Source organism: Ranitomeya variabilis, chromosome 4 (assembly GCF_051348905.1).
Source record: "Ranitomeya variabilis isolate aRanVar5 chromosome 4, aRanVar5.hap1, whole genome shotgun sequence".
Classification (NCBI taxonomy): Eukaryota; Metazoa; Chordata; class Amphibia; order Anura; family Dendrobatidae; genus Ranitomeya; species Ranitomeya variabilis.
In genome coordinates this window covers 208713700-208737805 of record NC_135235.1, presented here as the reverse complement: position 1 = coordinate 208737805, position 24106 = coordinate 208713700, and the positions used below count along the sequence as shown (strand labels likewise).

The 24106-nt window shown below is 43.0% G+C and overlaps 1 protein-coding gene and 1 long non-coding RNA gene across 3 annotated transcripts in view; one reads left to right on the top strand and one right to left on the bottom strand.

Annotated features, from left to right (window-relative positions):
• LOC143770309 (uncharacterized) overlaps positions 1–24106 on the top strand; it is a 46044-nt gene that overhangs the window by 17866 nt on the left and 4072 nt on the right. The window lies entirely within an intron of this gene.
• LOC143770305 (paired box protein Pax-6-like) overlaps positions 15103–24106 on the bottom strand; it is a 64588-nt gene continuing 55584 nt past the window's right edge. For both annotated transcript variants that reach the window (XM_077259801.1, XM_077259802.1), the window contains 5 exons: positions 22396–22478; positions 21131–21281; positions 20880–20977; positions 20595–20742; positions 15103–19303 (listed from right to left, as the gene is read on the bottom strand). In XM_077259801.1, coding sequence (XP_077115916.1) covers positions 19218–19303; positions 20595–20742; positions 20880–20977; positions 21131–21281; positions 22396–22478 — 566 coding nt within the window. In that variant the 3' untranslated portion in view covers positions 15103–19217. The remainder of the gene's footprint in view (positions 19304–20594; positions 20743–20879; positions 20978–21130; positions 21282–22395; positions 22479–24106) is intronic.

Below are 24106 nucleotides of genomic sequence, written 5' to 3'. Positions count from 1 at the left end.
AATCTGTTCCCACAAACCTATAATTGTCCTCAATGTCTTGTGCTCAAGTATTAAGATTTCCCTTCACTGGAAAAAAGAAGTTGAGGCCGACCACTGATAACAGCCCCATAGTATCATCCTCCACCATCTGTACAATGCAGTCAGGGGGTAACGTTCTCCTGGAATCACCAAACCCAGACTCCAGATAGAGAAGTGTGATCCGTCACTTCACAGAACACGTTTCCTCCAGAAACCAGTGGTGGCCTTACACCACTCCATCCAACACTCGACATTGTGCTTGGTGATGTAAGGCTGCAATCAGCTGCTCAGCCCTGAAGCTCATGGTGGGGGAGCAGTGTTTGTACTGATGTTATACCAGAGGAGGTCTGGACTCTGCAGTTATGAGGTCAACAGAGTGTTGACTTTTCTGCCATCTGCTCCCGGGTTAGGGGTCCTTTCACCAGACCACATACCTTTTTCTCTACTCAAAAAAAAGTTATTTGGGTCATTGGATGTTGTCTACCTACATCCGAGCCTTTGTAAAACCTTCCCGGCGTATATGGTGCCACCGATAGAAGACACAAATGCAGTCATATGTAGAATGCCCTGATTCCTCAGCTTGTGTACTACTCCATGACATGGCTGAAGAGCTAGCAATCAAGAGCATGTATACTGTGCCTGAAGAGGAGCGCTACCTCCATCACCACTCCCCCCCCAGTCACTGCGGGAATCACAGGGCTGTAATCACGGTCGTGTGTGTGGGATGGCATTATATGACTGCATTAATGTCTGAAAGTTGTGACCGGAGGCTACACTCATCTACCCCCTACCATCGGGCCCCCGCTCCTTGAACCCTCCCCACAGCACTGGCAATTAGCGCTCCTCCAGTTCGCTCCAGCGCCCTGATTCGAGGTGACCGCGCTACAGTTCACAGTGACAGCTTCCTGGCGCTCAGGGGCACGACTGTGTACAGAGGCAAAGGATGGCGAGAGAGCGAGCGCAAGGGAGAGGGGACATTTTCCAGGACGACAGCGGGGATGGATTCGGGGAAATGTATTCCAGGGTGCAAGGTGCTGTGTAATATTGCACGGTTCATTTTATTACTAAAGGGTTTGTACTTTTACATTTTACACCTAATTTAATCAGATATAATCCGTGTAAACGCATCCGTAGGTTCATTCGCGACGTTCGTTCAGGAGCCGCTAAGGCTCGTTAGACTTATTTTTTCCCGCCGTCTCTGATTAATTCAATTTTTGCAGCTGCGGAAGACGATGTGAACGCATGTCAGATGATTATTGTACATTCGCCAGATAGGTTACTTCACCTCAGCTTCTTCATTAATATAATCACTGCCCACGTGTAGGGTCAATAGAGCAGTCATGTATATCCAGGCCAACTTTTTCTCCCCGTGTCGTTCCTTAAAGGTTTTTTTCCCGTTTTTATAAATGAATATTTTCGGATCGTACTTGTATAAACAAGCACTTTTGCAATTTACTGCCTGTTAAAATTTTCAGCCGTTCTAGAGATATTAACACTTTTCTTTTGTTTACGGTTTGTTGCCGAGGAGACCGACCACCGCTGCTGTCTGGCTTGTAAGCTCTGTTGCATCTGACTGGGTTCAACAGGTAATTGTGTGCTCAAGTGATCCTAGGTAGCTTCAAAACAGTGCTTACAAACTCAAAGAAAAGAGCTGGAAAGCTCTGTGTATTTTGTACTGTTTAGCAGCAGTGGTCGGTTTCCTGGGCAACAAGCTGTAAAGAAAAGTGTTAATATCTCGAGAACGGCTGAAAATTTTAATTAGCAGTAAATTGGAAAATTGCTTGTTTTTACAAGCCCTATCCAACACTACTCATTTACTAAACTGGGATTAACCCTTTAAAAATGGTTGTACCAGTTTAATAAGTTAGCCCTTATTCATAGGATAGGAGTTAGCTTATTGGTTTACGTGTGCCCCCACCGAAGCTAAGAAAGGCGCTCTGTAGAGCCCAATATGAATGGAGCAAAGGTCAAGCGTGTACTCTTTGAGAATTCCACAGAGAATGAGTGGAGCCGAGGTGCACATTCAAGATCGTGGGGATTCCAACAGTTGTGGGGATCCCACTGATCAATGAATCATCCCCTATTAATAGGGGACAACTTATTTACTTGTACAATCCCATGGCAATTGTACACAATATACCATTAGCCGTGCATTCATATGACAAAAAAAAATTCCCCTCAATTTTGCAAGAAATTATGGCAAAAATCCTTAATTTGATCAACACTTTTGAAACCAGAACAAGAGTGCTTCAGTTTTTGAGGATTCAAAAAATGATCTTTTAAACACTTTAATTTGACAAAAGTGTTTTTCATCACTTTCGTCAAATTTAAAAAAAAATAATATCAACCGGACTTTAATGTACAGTACAGACCAAAAGTTTGGACACACCTTCTCATTTAAAGATTTTTCTGTATTTTCATGACTATGAAAATTGTACATTCACACTGAAGGCATCAAAACTATGAATTAACACATGGAATTATATACTTAACAAAAAAGTGTGAAACAACTGAAATTATGTCTTATATTCTAGGTTCTTCAAAGTAGCCACCTTTTGCTTTGATGACTGCTTTGCACACTCTTGTCATTTTCTTGATGAGCTTCAAGAGGTAGTCACCGGGAATGGTTTTCACTTCACAGGTGTGCCCTGTCAGGTTTAATAAGTGGGATTTCTTGCCTTATAAATGGGGTTGGGACCATCAGTTGTGTTGTGCAGAAGTCTGGTGGATACACAGCTGATAGTCCTACTGAATAGACTGTTAGAATTTGTATTATGGCAAGAAAAAAGCAGCTAAGTAAAGAAAAACAAGTGGTCATCATTACTTTAAGAAATGAAGGTCAGTCAGTTTGAAAAATTGGAAAAACTTTGAAAGTGTCCCCAAGTGCAGTGGCAAAAACCATCAAGCGCTACAAAGAAACTGGCTCACATGAGGACCGCCCCAGGAAAGGAAGACCAAGAGTCACCTCTGCTTCTGAGGATAAGTTTATCCGAGTCACCAGCCTCAGAAATCGCAGTTTAACAGCAGCTCAGATTAGAGACCAGGTCAATGCCACACAGAGTTCTAGCAGCAGACACATCTCTACAACAACTGTTAAGAGGAGACTTTGTGCAGCAGGCCTTCATGGTAAAATAGCTGCTAGGAAACCACTGCTAAGGACAGGCAACAAACAGAAGAGAGTTGTTTGGGCTAAAGAACACAAGAAATGGACATTAGACCAGTAGAAATATGTGCTTTGGTCTGATGAGTCCAAATTTGAGCTCTTTGGTTCCAACCACCGGGTCTTTGTGCGACGCAGAAAAGGTGAACGGATGGACTCTGCATGCCTGGTTCCCACCGTGAAGCATGGTGGAGGAGGTGTGATGGTGTGGGGGTGCTTTGCTGGTGACACTGTTGGAGAATTATTCAAAATTGAAGGCATACTGAACCAGCATGGCTACCACAGCATCTTGCAGCGGCATGCTATTCCATCCGGTTTGCGTTTAGTTGGACCATCATTTATTTTTCAACACTACAATGACCCCAAACACACCTCCAGGCTGTGTAAGGGCTATTTGACCAAGAAGGAGAGTGATGGGGTGCTACGCCAGATGACCTGGCCTCCACAGTCACCAGACCTGAACCTAATCGAGATGGTTTGGGGTGAGCTGGACCACAGAGTGAAGGCAAAAGGGCCAACAAGTGCTAAGCATCTCTGGGAACTCCTTCAAGATTGTTGGAAGACCATTCCCAGTGACTACCTCTTGAAGCTCATCAAGAGAATGCCAAGAGTGTACAAAGCAGTCATCAAAGCAAAAGGTGGCTACTTTGAAGAACCTAGAATATAAGATATTTTCAGTTGTTTCACGCTTTTTTGTTAAGTATATAATTCCACATGTGTTAATTCATAGCTTTGATGCCTTCAGTGTGAATTTACAATTTTCATAATCATGAAAATACAGAAAAGTCTTTAAATGAGAAGGTGTGTCCAAACTTTTGGTCTGTACTGTACATGTACCAAAAAGTAATAAGCCTAACGCACCAGCCCATTTCCTTTAAACTGAGGATGGGCAACACTCCAAAATTGATATAAACATACTAACTGTAAAGTTATTAAACTATACTTGGTCACGAAGTGTTTATTGATTTAAGAAAGAACCTTTATTCACATGTAAACAATACACACAATTAAAATCAGTGCCTCAAAACCAGAACAAAATAACATTATAGAGGCCAGCGAAGGAAACAGCAGGTATCCAGACAAAAACAACTACCTTTTCTGCTATACACATGTCCGTAGATGCTTATGGCAATTTCTTTAATCATTAAAGGCAGTCTTTTTCTCTTTTACTGCAAATACCTCAAAATTTTTAAAGTGACAGTGCAGAGTAGTTACTACCAGACCATACCACATAAAGGTGCAAGTGCATAATATTCCTATATAATCATTATTCTAGCACAGCAAATGTCCATATCTAGAGAGAGTACATATTTCTCAGCCATATAGGGCAACTGCCCACCACTAGATGTTCCAAACAGAACCACCAGGCACCATGAACCCATATGTATTATATGTACTAGTTACACGTCATATGTGTTGTATGGGAGGCCGACGGGAGGTGCAATAGCCCCACGAGTTATAACCTGGTGGTGTTGAAGTGCTTTCCCTGTGCTCAGGTGACTTTGCCTGTGTCAACGGTACCTATTAGGTTGGTGAAATTCCGTGGCATATTGATCACAGGGTAGCTATAATACATATGGGTTCATGGTGCCTGGTGGTTCTGTTTGGAACATCTAGTGGTGGGCAGTTCTTTCTTAAATCAATAAACACTTCGTGACTAAGTATAGTTTAATAACTTTACAGTCAGTATGTTTATATACCAAAAAGTGGCAAAATCTGCTTAACACCTTTCCGACGTTGGCCGTAATCATACGCCCAAGTCGGAATCTCTACCTTTAATGTGGGCTCCGGCTCTGAGCCCACATCTTTCCCGACACGTCAGCTGTTTTGAACAGCTGACATGTGCCTCTAACAGCCGCGGGTGGAATCGTGATCCACCCGCGGCTGTTAACCTGTTAAATGCTGCTGGCAATCTCTGACATCTGCATTTAACTCACCAGAAGCGCATCAGAAATCCTGCCCATTGGTGACCCTGTCACATAATGCTGGTCCCCAATTGGTCGGCATGACAACCAGAGGTCTGACGCAGACCTCTATGGTTGTCATTGCATAGCAAATGAGCATTTCTACTACTTTCATTTCTCAGTGAAAGACCAGCTAGGGTTTATCTCTTTGCTGTTATGTTCTTTACCCTGTACCTCTTTCTTCTGTTTCTTTTTAGGAATTAGGTGGCATATTCTCTAACAGTACATACTTAATCCTTTATTTTGTATTTTGTGGTTTGTGTTACTCACTCTGGAATCTCTTTCTATCTCAGCACACTTTCGCTTCTGTAGGTAATTTGCACTCTGCTTTGCCCTCCAGTTGTTTAGGAGGAATATGAAGCACTCAACGGCATTTCAGGCAGCAAAGGTCCAAGTTGCCATTGTCTGTTGTAATTGGTTGTGAGAAGCACTCTACTAGCTTAGGAAATGTGGAGTACTCTTCTGGCATTGGTTATGAGGAGCTTTCTACTGGCACTGGTTATGAGAAGACGTCTGCTGGCATTGATTATAAGGAGCTTTTTTGGCATTGGTTATGAGAAGCTCTGCTGGCATTGGTTATGAGGAGCACTCTCATGAGAAGCACTCTTCTGGCATTGGTTGGGAGGAGCACTCTGCTGGGACTGGTTGTGAGGAGCAATCTGCTGTCATGGGTTATGAGTAGCACTTTCATAAGAACCACTCTGATGATTTTGGTTATGAGGAGTACTCTTCTAGCAATGGATATGGAGAGCACTCTACTGGCATTGATTAACAGAATCACTCTGCTGGTATTGCTTTTGAGAAGCACTCTGCTGAGTGGTTATGTGGAGCACTTTGCTGGCATTAGGTATCAGGAACTCTACTGCCATTGGTCATGAGGAGCACTCTACTGGCATTGATTATGAGGAGCATTCTGTTGTAATTGGTTGTGAGAAGCACTCTGTTGGCACTGGTTCAGAGGAGCATTATGCCGACATTCATTATGAGGAGCGCTCATCTTTCATTGGTAATTAGGAGCACCTTACTGGCACTGGTAGGAGGATCACTCTGCTTACATTAGTAATAAGGAGTATTCTACTGGCATTGGAAATGATCACTCTTCTGGCAGAGGCTATGAGGAGCACTATACTGGAATAGGTTATGGGGAGCTCTCTGCTAGCATTGGTTATGAACAACTCTACTGGCATTGGTTATGAAGAGTACTCTAGTGGCATTGATTTTGAGAAACATTCTGCTGTAATTGATAGTGAGAAGCGCTCTACTGGCATTATTTATGAGTACTCTACCAGCATTGGCAAGGAGAACTCTTCTGGCATTGGCTATGAGGAGCACTCTACTGGCATTGATAATTATGAGGAGTGCTCATCTGCCATTGGTAATTAGGAACACCTTACTGGCACTGGTAGGAGGCGCACTCTTTTTGCACTAGTTATGAGGAGCATTCTTCCGGCATTAGAAATGAGGAGCACTCAAATGGCATTATCTATAGGTGTACTTTTCTGCAATTGGTTATGAGGAGCACATTACTGGCATTGATTATGAGGCGCATTCTAGAAAATGAACATTACGCTGGCATTGTGAGGAGCATTTTAGGAAATGACCACTTCACTGGCATTGATTATGAGAAGTATTCAGCTAAAATTGGTTGTCAGAAGCACTCTACTGGCATTGGTAATGAGGAGCACTCTGCTGGCATTGGTAATGAAGGACACTCTATGGGCATTGGTTCTGAGGAGCACTCCACTGGAATTGGTTGTGAAGAGCACTCTACTGACATTGGTTATGAGGAGCACTCTAATGGCATGTGTTATGAGGAGCATTCTGCTCATAGTGTGGCTATTAGGCTGATTGTTAGCACTATTTCGTATGGTGCATTCTTTTGGCACTGTGTATTGGGAACACTTTGCTGTCTATGTGATTATGGGGCACATTACTTGCACTATTGCATATGGGGTGCTCTGTTAGGAGTTTGTATATGGGACACATTGCTAGTACTATTCCTCTTTAAGAGACTGTCACGGGGTTACCGCAACAGAGAGGAGCCAGAAGACTGCAGCATCTGATTGCTCCTACTCCTGCTCTGAAAATAAGCACTTCTTCTTTTAAAATGGTGCTTATTTTGTTTGGCAGAATGGGGAGTTAATCGGCCATGTTGGAAACTCTGGAAGTATGAGCTTTCAGCTGAGCTCGGTTAGCCACTGCCATCCCCTTTATAATCTGGGTCCTCATTCAAACCCATGTCAGAGCTAGCATTTGCTGTATGGCTTGGAGGAGAGGTGTTCATATGAGAATGAGTTCAGTGTATTTATCTGTGAGTGTTGCGTTGTTTGTAAGTGTGATAATTCCCTTCCCTCCTCTTTCTTTGGTTTTCCCCCATCCTCCACTCCCAGGTGCATTCCTCTGTGATATGTGAGTGAATATTTGTATGCTTGGTATTTTCAGTTTACCCTTGTTTGTGTTGCCTTGTTCGTCAGGTTAGTGTACTGCGGTGCACAGTAGTGCACCTCTTCCCCGAGTTAGGGAAGAGAAAACAGACAGGAGGCTAATTCAGGCGGTAAGGCTAGGGTGGTGGCCCCGGCATCTTCACCTTCAGAAGTATCCCGGGGAATAGAGCAAGCTAGGGTGCCCCCTAGTAGTAGGGACATGGAAGGAGCCCGTGGTCTCGGGTCACCCGACAGCTGAGTTGTGACAGAGACACTTTACTCATACTGTTAGTACAGTTTATTGAGAGCACTGTCCTGGCATCAATGGATGTCACTCTACAGACACACCTTATAAGAAGGAACATTGCTGTGAGCATTGCTGGGGAATATAGTCTGCTGACACTATACACTATATTGAGGGCACTATGGACATTAATAAGGAACCCACTGCTGACACTGCTTATAGTGTTCATTCTGTGGGAATTATTGCTGACACTATATGAGGGACACTCCGTTGGCACCGTGTTTTGTGCTTACGGCGCCGTTAATGCATAGACTTTGGCGTCGCTTTGTTTCTTGTGCCACATACCCTGTCCCATGTGGTACAGTAACATATTTTCCCCCACTCAGCCCTTTAAATGCTCCTAGCCTCTTCTGGCCATGAAGACCTATACCTGGCGTTCAATTCATGGCGAAAATCTTAAGAATTTAAGAAAGGAAGATACTGGTGGTGTGAAATCGGCTGTTGATATTTGTCATATTCAAGGGCTGTCCTCGGATTGTGCAGGTCCATAGGCATCTGCCCAGAGTGCCTTCCCCTACATCTAGCCATGGTGGAACCTTACTTATGATACTCCAGATTTTTTTGCATCATCTACATTGCGATCAGCTACGGCGATTATGAAACGCAGAACTAGAAGTCATAATTTTTCTTCAATACAGTTTTCTCTTTCCCTTGAAATCATGTCGTACCGCTCTCAGACATCATCTTGGGGGAAATTCTCAGCTGCATTTTTGATGCTGTAGGTTTCTCCTCTGTTGACCCGGCCGCCATGATATGGGATGGATTGTACATATATGCAAGGACACTGGAGTTTGTGTCTTTAAAACCAACACGAGGGCGGCCTGGGACGGCGAGCCTTGGATGTCGCGGTGATGGTTATTGTCTATGACATCCTTCCTCTCTCTGCCTCGCTCCTGCCTCCTCCCGCTACTCGCCCTAGGGACAGGATTCTGCTCCTGTCGCCTAACACCCATTCCGCTGCGCCAGCTCCCTCCGATGCGGTGTCAGAGGCAGAGCAGAGGATGGGTGAAGGGAAGGGAGCAAAACAGAGAGGTTATTTTTATAGAGAACATGACCTTTCAGCAAGGCCCTGGAAGGAAACGGGAGCTTGAAAGAGCAATGGGGAATGTAAATACATATATGCTCTTTAACCCATGGCTACTGAGGGAGGGCATACTGATTTCTGGGCCAACTAGCTTGGAAAAATCAAATATCTACAACTACATTTTGTTATAGCTAACAACCGTATATATCCGAATTAGGCTGCTTTCACACATCAGGTTTTTTGTTTCAGGCACAATCCGGCAAATCCGGTAAAAAACGGATCAGTTTTTTTTACACGCCGGATCCGTTTTTTTCCCATAGAGTTGTATTAGCGCCGGATTGTGCCTGAAGGACATGCGTTTCATACGTTTTGTGCTGGATCCGTCTCTTCAGGCTTTTTTGCCGGACACAAAAAACGTCCCCTGCAACGTTTTTTCTGTCCGGCGAAAAAGCCTGAAGGGACGTTTCCGTCAATAAACGCATCAAACGGATGTGTGAATGATCGATTCTGGCTACAGAATCCGTTTTTACACATTGGGCATGCCCAGAAGGTAATCTCTCTCTCTCTCTCTCTCTCTCTCTCTCTCTCTCACAAAAAGCCTCATGTGTGAAAGCAGCCTTATAAGTCAAGGAACTGCAGCTGTGAAGGCATTAATAAAGCAACGCATTAGATATAAATACGTACAAAGCTCACATGTGGCAGATTTGCTGCAGATTTTGCATCCGGATTTGAGGGATGTGGAAGTATGGTTTACTTGTACGATGCATAAGGAGGCATCTGCAGCAAAATTTTGCAACAAGTCGACATGTGAAGTCCAACGTACCTACGCAACTACCTTATACCTTTGTTTTCCGCAAGCAACAGAGATATAGAGTTTTGGTGAAGGTTTATCAAAACTGATACAAAGATGAAATGGAGCAGATGTTTATAGAAAACAGCTCTTGTTTCGGACCAGCTAGCGGTGCTGTTTTTCCCAGTAAAATGACAAATTCCATAACATAACTCTACGAGTCCCATTCTAAGTCTATAGGGACTTCTAGCGCCATCGTGTCTGGCAAGTGACGGATCAGGCACTCTATCAATTTCCTTAGTCTGATGTTAGCATGAAACAGAACAATGGATTTGATGGATTTGACAACTGCAGAGATTTCATACTTTGAAAGAAGGTGTAAGTCCTTCATGTGAAAACTATAACCTAACATGTTGACCCAGAGGAAGGAAAATTAGAGCCATATGCTAATTGACACCACATACGGCATCAGACTAGTTCCCTGGATCAATGTCCCATTACAGAATCTAGTGCCCACAACCTGTATTATATTCTTCAAGAAATGTATCCAAGCCCTCCTTGAACTTTTTTTGTGAACCGAACATCATGTGGCAGAGACTTCTACGGTCTTACTGCTCTTACTGTAAAGAATCCAAGTCTCACTGTTCTTACTGTAAAGAATCCATGGTCTCACTGCTTGTACTGTAAATAATCTATAGTCTCAACGCTCGTACTGTAAAGAATCAAGTCTCACTGCTCTTACTGTAAAGAACCCATAGTCTCACTGCGCATACTGTAAATAATCTATAGTCTCACTGCTCATACTGTAAAGAATCCATAGTCTCACTGCTTATACTGTAAATAATCTATAGTCTCACTGCTCATACTGTAAAGAATCCATAGTCTCACTGCTTATACTGTAAATAATCTATAGTCTCATCGCTCGTACTGTAAAGAATCCATTGTCTCACCGCTCATACTGTAAAGAATCCATAGTCTCACTGCTCGTACTGTAAATAATCTATAGTCTCACTGCTCATACTGGAAATAATCTATAGTCTCACTGCTCATACTGTAAAGAATGTAATAGTCTCAGTGCTCGAACTGTAAAGAATCCATAGTCTCACTGTTCACACTGTAAAGAATCCATAGTCTCACTGCTCTTACGGTAAAGAATCCATAGTCTCACTGCTCGTACTGTAAATAATCTATAGTCTCAATGCTCGTACTGTAAAGAATCCATGGTCTCACTGCTCATACTGTAAATAATCTATAGTCTCACTGCTTGTACTGTAAATAATCCAAGTCTCACTGCTCTTACTGTAAAGAATCCATAGTCTCACTGCTCATACTGTAAGTAATCTATAGTCTCACTGCTCATACTGTAAAGAATCCATAGTCTCACTGCTTATACTGTAAATAATCTATAGTCTCACTGCTCATACTGTAAAGAATCCATAGTCTCACTGCTTATACTGTAAATAATCTATAGTCTCACTGCTCATACTGGAAATAATCTATAGTCTCACTGCTCATACTGTAAAGAATGTAATAGTCTCAGTGCTCGAACTGTAAAGAATCCATAGTCTCACTGTTCATACTGTAAAGAATCCATAGTCTCACTGCTCACACTTTAAATAATCTATAGTCTCACTGCTCATACTGTAAAGAATCCATAGTCTCACTGCTCATGCTGTAAATAATCCATAGTCTCACTGCTCATACTGTAAAGAATCCATAGTCTCACTGCTCATGCTGTAAATAATCCATAGTCTCACTGCTCATACTGTAAAGAATCCATAGTCTCACTGCTCGTACTGTAACGAATTCATAGTCCCACTGCTCATACTGTAAAGAATCCATAGTCTCAGTGCTCTTACGTTAAAGAATCCATAGTCTCGCTGCTCGCACTATAAAGAATCCAAAGTCTCACTGCTCTTACAATAAAGAATCCCTAGTCTCACTGCTCTTACAGTAAAGAATCCATAGTCTCACTGCTCGTACTGTAAAGAATCAAATAGGTAGGAGGAGGTTCACGGGACTCTGGACCTGTAATTATTTTAGCTCAAATCTAGTAACCATCTACACTTTCACCTGCATAAAAAAACATTATACCTAGTGCTCCAGCTCTACAGAGGCAAACAGGAGACTTTTGGCCATTGAGTAGTTGGAGCTTTTCCCAGCCAAATGAAGTGCTCAATATTCCCCGCCGATGGGGGTCAAAAGAAAGAATGTTAATATACTTTATATTGGGGTATAAATTTGACTCTGTATGGCACTCATGTAAGTTAACTGATCTCTGTACTTTGGTATTATTTGAGCACTTTATTGTATGGCATTGCTATTTAGTCTCAGTCCATTATATTGCTTTTTGAAGGTCATGATGGTAATGGCAATATCTTGTATGAAGGCTAACATATGGCACCGTTATTTGGGCACTGTAGCATCTAATACAGTTAGAGCAACCTATACCAATGCCTATTTAAAGTGTAAAAAAAAAAACTTAATTGTTTTATAATTTTGTCCAGTATGGGAAATAATTAACATTTGCAAATCACTTTATTAGGGAACTTATCTTAATTCTTATAAAAAAAAAAAAAGCATTGTAAATAGCTTTCAGCCCCCTGCTATACTTTGGTCTATTTCCCTGCCTTCAGCTGCATTGATGTCAGAATGTACTCCTTAGGAGTACAGATGATGGTAGTGATGGGTCAGCCCCTGTCTCCTCCTCTGGAGTACAGATGGTGGCAGTGATGGATCAGCCCGTCTCCTCCTCTGAAGTACAGATGTTGGCAGTGATGGGTCAGCCCCTGTCTCCTCCTCTGGAGTACAGATGATGGCAGTGATGGGTCAGCCCTTGTCTCCTCCTCTGGAGTACAGATGATGACAGTGATGGGTCAGCCCCGGTCTCCTCCTCTGGAGTACAGATGATGGCAGTGATGGGTCAGCCCCTGTCTCCCCCTCTGGAGTACAGATGATGGCAGTGATGGGTCAGCCCCGGTCTCCTCCTCTGGAGTACAGATGATGGCAGTGATGGGTCAGCTCCTGTCTCCTACTCTGGAGTACAGATGATGGCAGTGATGGGTCAGCCCCGGTCTCCTCTGGAGTACAGATGATGGCAGTGATGGGGCAGCTCCTGTCTCCTCCTCTGGAGTACAGATGATGGCAGTGATGGGTCAGCCCCGGTCTCCTCAGGAGTACAGATGATGGCAGTGATGGGTCAGCTCCTGTCTCCTCCTCTCGAGTACAGATGATGGCAGTGATGGGTCAGCTCCTGTCTCCTCCTCTGGAGTACAGATGGTGGCTGTGATGGGTCAGCCCCGGTCTCCCCCTCTGGAGTACAGATGGTGGCAGTGATGGGCAGCTCCTGTCTCCTCCTCTGGAGTACAGATGATGGCAGTGATGGGTCAGCCCCGGTCTCCTTCTCTGGAGTACAGATGATGGCAGTGATGGGTCAGCCCCGGTCTCCTTCTCTGGAGTACAGATGATGGCAGTGATGGGTCAGCTCCTGTCTCCTCCTCTGGAGTACAGATAATGGCAGTGATAGGCCAGCTCAACACCTAGTCTTCCGAAGTCTATTTCCCTGCTTTCAGCTGTATTTATATCAGAAAGATCTTGTTTGGAGTACAGCTGATGGCAGTGATGGATCAGCTCAGCGCCTGTGTGTCACTAACTCTGGGGAGAAGCTACTACAAGAGATTGTTCTGATATGCAAAACACTCAGAGGAGGAGACAGGAGCTGACCCATCACTGCCATCATCTGTTCTCCACATGAGTATGTTCTGATATTAAAAATGGGAAAAACAATGGTTTGGAAACCACTTACCTGCATTTTTTTACATGCATGAAAACAAATTCCCTAGAAAAATTAGCTACAAAGTTCCATAACTTGATGAAATTATTAACAGAAAATGAAAGTTTAAATGGGCAATATATGGTGCAGAGGTTTCTGAGGTTCAGAGCACCGCTTGACATTAGTCCGGCCACCAAGAGCCATTACTTTGATGGCATTATGAGCTTATTCCATCTTCGAGGTACAGCCTATTAATTGTGCAGACGACTTGCGGTATTATATAGAATACACCACACACGCCCTGTAACGTGTGGTTACACTGCAGGAAATAAACACCAGTGGTTAGAGAGAGAGCAGAGTTTAATAGGATCACAGTGCAGAACATGGGGCATGCTATACACTAATAATGCACAGCAGGAGGGTCATGCATGCCAGACGTGGGGTCCTGGGGAAATCAGTCAAAAACAAAGCAGCAAGTTCAGATGCTGAACCGTGACGACTTGGGTTCCGAAAGGGGACATTTCCCAAACATTACACTCAAGAACACAAAAAGAAAACACATCGAATACAGCTGTATACACCATTATATCAGCAGACTGATGGACACTGGTGGAGATGTCACCAAATTGGTGGGGTCACTTTTTTTTTTATTCTGGCAAGTTACAGAAAAAAAAATGTATTCTGGCAATTTACAAAAAAAAAGGTTTTTTATTCTGCCAAATTTAAATAAATAAGTTTTAAAAATGGCAATTTAAAGGGAACCTACCACCCCGTTTTTTAAAAATTAGATAAAAATAGTGTGAAATAGGGGCAGAGCTGGGCTTTACATTAGTGCCTCTTTGGTGCCTTTACACCCCCGTTAGGCTGCCCAAATACCTTTGTGAAGTGGCCGTTTTCTGCTGTCACTCAAGTGGGTCAGGTCGGATGGGCGTGGTCACAGCGCTGTTTGTCCCCCAGGATCCTGCTCATCATTACGTTGGTGGCGTAGTGGTGTGCGCATGTCCAAAGAAGATCCACTGCCCAGGAGATGAATAACGGCGCGGTCTTCGCTATTCAGCCGTTTACCGGTGGGCGCGGCCATCTTTCCTGTGGCCGCGCCTGCGCAGATGGAGCGCTCTGCTGCCCGGGACTTCAGGAAAATGGCCGCCGCGATCTCCATCTGCGCACGCGCGGAATCCCGCGGCCATTTTCCTGAAGTCCCGGGCAGCAGAGCGCTCCATCTGCGCAGGCGCGGCCACAGGAAAGATGGCCGCGCCCACCGGTAAACGGCTGAATAGCGAAGACCGCGCCGTTATTCATCTCCTGGGCAGTGGATCTTCTTTGGACATGCGCACACCACTACGCCACCAACGTAATGATGAGCAGGATCCTGGGGGACAAACAGCGCTGTGACCACGCCCATCCGACCTGACCCACTTGAGTGACAGCAGAAAACGGCCACTTCACAAAGGTATTTGGGCAGCCTAACGGGGGTGTAAAGGCACCGAAAAGGCCCTAATGTAAAGCCCAGCTCTGCCCCTATTTCACACTATTTTTATCTAATTTTTAAAAAACGGGGTGGTAGGTTCCCTTTAAAATAAATAAATAAATAAAAAGTTTTTTTTATTATGGCAACTTTTAAAAAAGCCTTTTTATTTATTGTTTTTGTTTCTGGCAATTCACACAAAAAAAAAGAAAGTAGCAAAAACTATGAAAAAAGTTGCAGTCGGAAATATATGTTTAAAATTTTTTGATGTTGCAAAGATATGCCATATTCTTATGATCTGTGGTAGACCAATTTTTGATTCCGAGAGATCGGTTTTACTATTCAGACTTTATTGGCAGCTTGTGTTACTGTAAGCGGCAAAGACAAAAAAATGATGGCAACCTGGAAAGCATCAGTAAGCAGGCAGACAGATATTACTACTAGTGATGAGCATGCTTGAGTGCTAACCGAGTGTCTTCGAAAAATATGTTCGAGTCCCTGCAGCTGCATGGCAATACCTACATGTGTTGTGGCTGTTGAACAGCTGCGGGGACTCAAACATATTTTTTGAGCACGCCGAAGACACACGGTTAGCACCAGAGCATGCTCAGATAACACCTTATCCCAGCACGATCACTCATCAGAAACTTGCTGATGGTTTCCTAGTGCTGCCATCCTGATGTGCCCATGTCTTTCATACTCGATTTCTCCTGACCGTGCATTAGATCTGTACAAAAACTGTATCATTTTTATTGAGTGACAACGCCTACACAGTCGTACCACATGTTGACAGGTTCCACCTCTTAAGCTCTCCTTAAAGGAGTTTTTTAAGCTTGGAAGGTGTCCCCTATCCATGGGTATGGGTATCGACACCTTACCAATTGCTGGGGCTCTGACTGATAGGATTCCCATGTTCTTAAGAACTGGGGTTCTAAAGAGTCCCATTTATATGGAGCAGTGATTGATCATGCGCGTTGCCGATCCAAGATGAGTTGCGCAAGACTGGTTTTCGGCACTCCCATAAGAACGACTGGTGCGGCAGTGCACATGATCGATCACCGCTCCATTCACACAGAAGATCTCAGAATCGTGTGGATCTCCGCAGTCAGACCCTCATATCCTATGAATAGGAGATAACTTCCAAACTTTCGAATACCCCTTTAGAGGAAACACCATGAAGTTACATTGCTTTCTGTTAAATTCTAAAACAATGCCTGGATTGAAAAAGTGGTAAAATATCCTTTACCATGAGTCATCCGGTCGGTGCTGATGTGGTGAAGAGTCACAGAATACCGGGGGTCTTCACCATCATTCTTCTGTTATTAATTTCCAATTCGACACAGCTGTTGTTGACTTCACATTCCCAGTAGGATGGGTATTTGACTCTTCTCCACACCGACGCCGCCCAGATGACTTTTGTTGGTGGCACCTCTTTAATAGAGGTCTTAGAGATGGTGCGAAGCGATTGACAAGACCTAACCCATCAGCCTTGCCAGTAATTTTCGGTCGTTGGATGGGTACTGTTTCTTGCAAGACGGAATCCCCGGTTCCTCTTTGGAGTCACCGGCTTAGTGCAATGTCATCATTGACCAGAGCCTTGGATGTTGTCCGTCCTCATGGCTCCCTTTCAGATTACTGACGTGGCCGATGGACAGAGTCTTACCAATCGATTCACACCAACACTAGAAGGTCTCCTCAGCCCTCAAAAATGCAGTAGAAAACCCCTATAAGCTCTTTGATGATTCTTTTCCAGTGAAGAACTGATATTCTATCATTCTCTAACTTTTCTTTGTAGCTATGTGCCACCATCTTTAACCTCCCGTCTCCATATTATGCGGCTTTACAGATGACAGGTCAAAAAATATGCAGTAAAGTGACATTGAATTAATCTTGAGTTTCTCCCAGTAATTATTCCACGGAGCGTCCATTGTCATAAATTGGTGTAAACATCTCAGAGACGAAACGAGTAACCTATTTACATGTACATGACATGTCCACATAAGTGCAGTAAAAAGATGCTTAAAGTGCGGCAGATACTTGATGATGTCCAGAGAACATACTTTTTTTTGCCATTTGGTAGTTTGGGACGTAAGCTGTAGACAGGAAGGTGGCTTCACCAGGTTTCCGGCAGTGAGTAATGGTTACATGTCATCGTTTATCCATATCCAATATCCTTTTCCAGTTGCCCAAGCTTCTAGTAGACTGACAGACAACCATCATCATTGGTTGTTTTTACAGAAATATTTTTTTTTCACCCTTCCATGTTCGCAGAAGTTTTATTGCCAACTACAAAAGTTAAAGAAGACTTTCAAAAAGACTTCAGGTAGTCCAAGATGTCCGCTTCTTTTACAGGAGTTGTCCACCAAGAGTCACCCTACACATGTCCCAGGCACCAAAGTAAAGCTATGCCAGAGCAATTGTGTAGAGCTTCATAAAAGTAGGTCCTCTGTATACAAAAAAAACACACACACATTGTACGGAAATAAGTCATTTAACAATAGCGTCCATCACTCAGTTGATTATTTTTTAACTTGCCTTGAAAAACTATCAAGAACTTCTTGTTTCAGGGTCAATATTAAAGGATAAGTAAATTGAAGGTTATCTCCAGCTCGAGAACTAAAATTTAATTTTAGAGGGGCGTTAAGCCCAATCTTCCCACTTGCTCTTGAGTAATAATTGATTGATTCTTAGTTTTGATGCCATTTTCTATAAGTTTGAGATAATGAATAACTGGTTTAGCTACAAACGGGCCATGAAAATCTCGAATGAGGATCACCATTGGACTTGATTCCCCACCTTAAGCTCCCCATACACTTAAAGGCGTTGTCTAGGACTAAACTACTTTTTTATTAAGAGCCTAACTACCAGTTTGTTCTATCCGGCACCGGCTCGGAACTGTGACTAAAAGATCCTGCCGGCGATTCAGCTACTCCACGTCAAGGGAGCAGCTCTTCTGCTTTTGATCTGCTCAGTCGACGGGGAGTGGCTGCCGATGTCATGCTGATTGACTGCCAGCTTCCTACAGTTATGCAGCTGGGAGCCGGCAGTCAATCAGCATGACATAGACAGTCTATCAACAGAGTGGAAGAGAAGCCACTGCTCTGTCAGAGTAATGTCCGCGGAAGCTTCAAAATCACCGGCAGAAGCTTTCAGTGATAGTTCTGTGTTGGCAGAAGAACAAGCACCTGCATGTTAGCTCTTAGGCCTACAGTAAATAAATAATATACAGTAGCCCTGGATGACCCCTTTATGATAGTTGTTGGCCTAATGCTCATTGGGCCAACAGTTCCTCCCAAATAAATGCATGATCAACTGAATTTGCATAAATCTCAATGGAAAGAGGGCGTAAGCTCCTGCCTGACACCTTCCTTTGGCGGCTTATCTCCCTTAAAAATAAAAGGAATGGCCATGTTGAAATCCATCATGTCTAATCCTTATTACCTCAACATGTCTTGACAGGAGCAAATCGGGTCTCCACCATACACATTAGATATTCAACTGGTCCTGCTAAAATATGCCAACCTTTATCTAAAGTATATGACCACCTTAAGTACTGGTTCTACAAGAGGCCAAAATTCACCATTGAAGAACCACCATTTTTTTAGGAATAAGTACTAATTGCTGACCTCCAAGTTGGTTTTTCATTGCAAAAATCCTTTAGAAACCCATTATAGATCTTTGTTCTTCAGGCATCCCAAAGTATATCTAGTGATGAGACTGGGATCCTTGGGCACCAATTCAGAAAAGAAGTAAAGACAGTGAAGAGCTACTCTATACGGCATGGGGTGGTGTACTGTTAGAAGACATTCTGGAGTTACATAACTAGTTTTCTGTTTTGTAGAGGGCTAAATCTTGAAGAAAAAGAAAGCGCTATTCTTAACACCAGGATGTTCACTAAAAACAGTCGGAGGTGCGGATGTTTAGACCTGAATTCAACAATATCCAACTTTTCTTCAGCTCTGTTCTGCAGAATTAGGATCTTTGACTTCCGACTGTAGAAAAAAAGTATTTTCACAGTCAATTTTCACCTGAAACTGATGTTCTATGGGAACATCACTTAATAAAGATGAAAATTGGGGGGTGCATTTAAGCTGCCATGTTGGGGACAGTTCAGAGAAACAGTTGTAGACTTCTTATGGTTGGGTGCTTTTGTTTCGAAGTCCTGTTTAAGAAAGCTGGTGAATATAAGGAGTCCTCCATTTTTCCCGTAGAGGTCTGTAGACTCATGACAGTGATTGACGATTCCATTACACAAGTCTATAGGCTGCCAGTCTTAATCCAGACTTGTCCTTTGTCTTCACTGAAGCCTTGGCCAGTATTGGGTGAGATCTGGGTCTCCTCCCGGTACTTGGACAGGAACAGAAACTCCTGGAGAGATCAGACCTGTAGGAAGAAGTAGACATTATGGATAATTTTACAAATACACAATTTTACAATGGAAGTCTGTACTGAAAATATCAGGTTTATCCTTTTTGGACAACCTATGTCTATATTCCGTGCTTTGACACATGGACATAATAAATGTGGGTGTCGAGAGTAGGGGGCATTGGAGTAAAAAAAACAACACAAAAGAGTGGTTCTCCTTTGATCGACTCAACAAAACATGTTACATGGCTTCCTATTCTTTTGATTAGGCTTCGTGTAATGCCACGTAGTGGCCGTTGTATGAGAAATATGCAGCTTTTCCTGGTGATAATAGAAGATCACTCGGGTTTCTAGCTCTACTTCCCAATTTGATCAGCTGATTGACAGTGGATCTTCATTTAAGGATGAATTATTCAGATAGGACATCTTTGTAAAAGCTATTAACACCGAGACTTTAAAAAAAACAGTAAATATATTATCCCTTGACTTCTTCCGTTTCATTACTTTTAGATGGGTTATACAGTCCCAGAAGACTAATCAGTGGCCAATGTGCCACACGGCATGTCCAAGCAGATAGAATATCATGGTTAGCATCAATGGGGATCAAACCTCTGAGATCCTCTATAGTAACCACATGATTGGCTTTCAAAAAATCAATCGCCAATGTGTCTCATGACATGTCCAAGCAGTTAGAATATCATGGTCGACACCAGTGGTGATCTAACCACTGAGATCCTCTATAGTATCCACATAGTTGGTCCCCAAAAAATCAATTGCCAATGTGCCTCACGGCATGTCCAAGCAGATAGAATATCATGGTCAGCATCAATGGGGATCAAACTTCTGAGATCCTCTATAGTAACCACATGGTTGGTCCCCAAAAAATCAATGGCTAATGTACCTCACGGCATGTCTAAGCATATAGAATATCATGGTCAGCATCAATGGGGATCGAACCTCTGAGATCCTCTCTAGTAACCACATGGTTGTTCCCCAAAAAATCAATGGTCAATGTGCCTCACGGCATGTCCAAGCAGATAGAATATCATGATAAGCATCAATGGGGATCTATCCTCTGAGATCCTCTATAGTAACCACATGATTGGCCTTCAAAAAAATCAATGGATCACCAGTAAGCAGCATTGGCCAGATTGTACTGGGCACAGTGCTCCACTGGAAGAGTTTCTGTAAATACCAGCATGAGGTCCTACATGGTTTGGTCAGAGGTCCATCATGAGGCCGGTTGGAGATACTTGCTCACCTAGCTCTTCTCGTAAAGGGATTTTGGTATGTTTTGGGGAACCCTTACCTGTAGAGCCACTGGCGCTGGACCCCAGATTTTGGTTATTCATGTGAGTCTGGAGTTGAGGAGGTGTATAGGCATCATAACTGCGGACGCTCACTGAAGGACTTGGCGGGATCATGCAGGAATAGGAAGAGGTCTGACTGGCTACCGGCTGCAGAGAATAAAAGAGAATACATGATTCCTATAAATATGGGAACAGAGGGTGAGATAACTCCATCTTAGACATGGTGGGATCTGGTGGCTTTAGAAAGTCTTTGCATAAGAATAAATGTTTGATCTTCTACTCACTTGGATGGGAAGGTTATTCGGCATGGTGAAGCTTGGCAAAGGAGGGAGAGACCCGTAGCTGTTCGTGATAGCTGCTTCGCTGCGGCTCAGCATGGACCCTAAGAGAAAAGTTGTGATTACAATGTAGTAGTGATTACAATGTAGGGGCTCCTTCTATAGCCCCTACATTGTTCACTGCTTCTCCTGATTGTACAGCACTATGGAATATGTTGATGCTATATAAAGTCGACCCTTATCTTTCCCTTTCTTACCGGAGCTGCTGTGCTGCGGTATGGACTGGTAGACACTGCTGGAGAAGGAACTGTTGATGGAAAGATGGCTGGAGGCATTACCCGCTTGTCTTCTCTGGTTTCTGAGTTTTTCTTCTCGTCTCCATTTTGCTCTCCGGTTGGAGAACCAGACCTGTAGTAAAATGTTGGTTAATATTTTTATATCCTTGCTTATATTTAATTTTCCATATAAAAATAGGCTTTTGCGGTGGGTTTTTAAAAAAATAATTTTTAGTACTGGAAGTTAAAGTGGCCTGAGACCTCCATCGATCGCTCAAAAATCCCCTCTATAGAGATCTGCTCCTGTATGGATGCACATACAGGCTCAGAGCCTGGCATTTTTGGAGCAGAAGCGGAGCAGAAACTCTCCAAGTTCTCTTCCAAATTTCAAAATGCTTCAAATACCTTGAGTTTCTGCTCAGGAAACTCAACAAAAAGATGCCATGCACACATTTGGGAAGTTTTGGAGGAGTTTTTCTTTTTTTGAAGCAGTTTTGAAATGTTTTTTTGCAGATTTTTTTTTCCTGTTATGTTTTTTACATCCTTATTTTTGGACAGTGCCTAGTTTGGATGTTCACTAAGTTTTTTGTTTGCAGGGTTTCTGGAGCAGAAACCGTGAGCAGTTAAAAAACCACCTCCAAAATTCCTCGACAACTTTTGTTCCGGATAAGCAGCCTTCTCATTTGACAGTTTGGAGCAGATTCCATCAGGATCAGCTTCAAAAAATTGTCATGCACTTTTTTTTTCTGACACTGCGTTTTTCAGAACCACTTCAGGAAAAATAAAAATTCCCAAACTCCTTGTAGTCCAGGGTATGTTGCATATGAAGTGTTTTTGAAGAGTTTTCAGAAGAGAAACTGAGTTGAAACTCAACGTGTTTGAGAAGTTTTGGGATTTGAAGGAGGATTTGGAAAGTTTTCGTTCAGTTTTTGCTCCAGAAACTCCTTGAAAAACTCCACTGCACGTAGCCTAAATTTGTTTGGGAAATCCACTTTGTCCATGTGCACATGGAGGTTTTTTGCTGAGTTTTCAAAGGCAAAAAATGAGCAGAACCACCAAGTTTATGAGGATTTTTGAGTTTTCCGGGAGGATTTGGAATGTTTCTGCTCAGTTTTTGCACTGAAAACTCAGCAAAAAGACTGTGTGCACATACAAGAGAACTGACGTGATAAATGGATAGTTTGCACCATGATACTTTCATGAAAGGTTTCTATTGTACTGGCTGTGATACTAATTTACAGCCTTACCTGGATTCGTGCTTCAGGCAGGTCGATCTTTGCCGCCAATCTCTCCCTGGCAAAGACATCGGGGTAATGTGTCCTCTCAAACTCTTAAAAGGAAAAAAAATAAGATGCTTAGAGATCATTGCCATGTGGACTTTTACTAAAGATTTGACAACTTTCTTACATCTGTTTCCTTCCATTCTTTAGGCACACAATAGGTTGTAGTATCCAGCCGGGAGGATGACAATGTCAGGAGGTGTAATGCTAGACACCATAATAATGGACCAGTATGTGCTGAAGCATTCGCTTTTCCTATACTTTCATATAATAACATGGCTACAACAAAAACTGATATAATATCATAAAATGTTAAAATACAATTAAACTGTTACAAAAACACCAACTGGTACACCTCTATATACAATGTACACTTCTCATGTACACCACCATGGAATCAATGGTGCTGTAAACATAAATAATAATAATAATAATAATACAAAATTACACAGGATCCAACATTCACAATAGGTGATGTCACAGCTCACCTTCTCCTCCTGTACAATGACTGATAACTCCTCTATATACAGTAGATAACACAGGACCCACCACTCACAATAGGTGATGTCACAGCTCACCTCCTCCTCCTGTACAATGACTGATAACACCTCTATATACAGTAGATAACACAGGATCCACCATTCACAATAGGTGATGTCACAGCTCACCTCTTCCTCCTGTATAATGACTGATAACACCTCAATATGCAGTAGATAACACAGGATCCACCACTCACAATAGGTGATGTCACAGCTCACCTCTTCCTCCTGTATAATGACTGATAACACCTCTATATGCAGTAGATAACACAGGATCCACTATTCACAATAGGTGATGTCACAGCTCACCTCCTCCTGTGCAATGACTGATAACACCTCTGTATACAGTAGATAACACAGAATCCACCATTCGCAATATGTGATGTCACAGCTCACCTCCTCCTCCTGTACAAGGACTGATAACTCCTCTATATACTGTAGATAGCACAGGATCCACCATTCACAATATGTGATGTCACAGCTCACCTCCTCCTCTTGTACAAGGACTGATAACATCTCCTTATACAGTAGATAACACTGGATCCACCATTCACAATAGGTTATGTCACACATTTTGATACATTTCTTGAGGTGTGTAGTTTACAAAATTGGGTCACTTGTGTGGGGGTTTCGACTGTTAGGCACATCAGAGGTTCTCCAAACGCGACATGGCGCCCACTCTTGATTCCAGACATTTTTTAATTGAAAAAGTCAAATGGTGCTCCTTCCCCTACGAGCCCTACCTGTTGTGAATCCGCTTTTTGGGCTCCCCTGGTGGTTGCTGGTGGTACTGGTGACTTGTGTGTGCTTTGCTGTCTCAGTTCACCTGCTCCCATCAGTGTTTGGGAGTTTCCTATTTAGCCTTGCTCTCCAGTCATTTCCTTGCCGGTCATCATTGTAACCAGAGCCTTCGGTTGCATGTTCCTGCTACTAGTCTGCTGATCAGCTAAGTGGACTTTGTCCTTTTGTTTTGTATCTTTTGTCCAGTTTGCAGTTTTTGTTATTCTCTGTAGCTGGAAGCTCTTGCGGGCTGAAATTGCCACTCCTGTGTCATGAGTTGACACAGGAGTCTTAAAGTAATTTCAGGATGGTTTTTTGAAAGGGTTTTCAGTTGACCGTGAAGTCCTCTTTTGTATCCT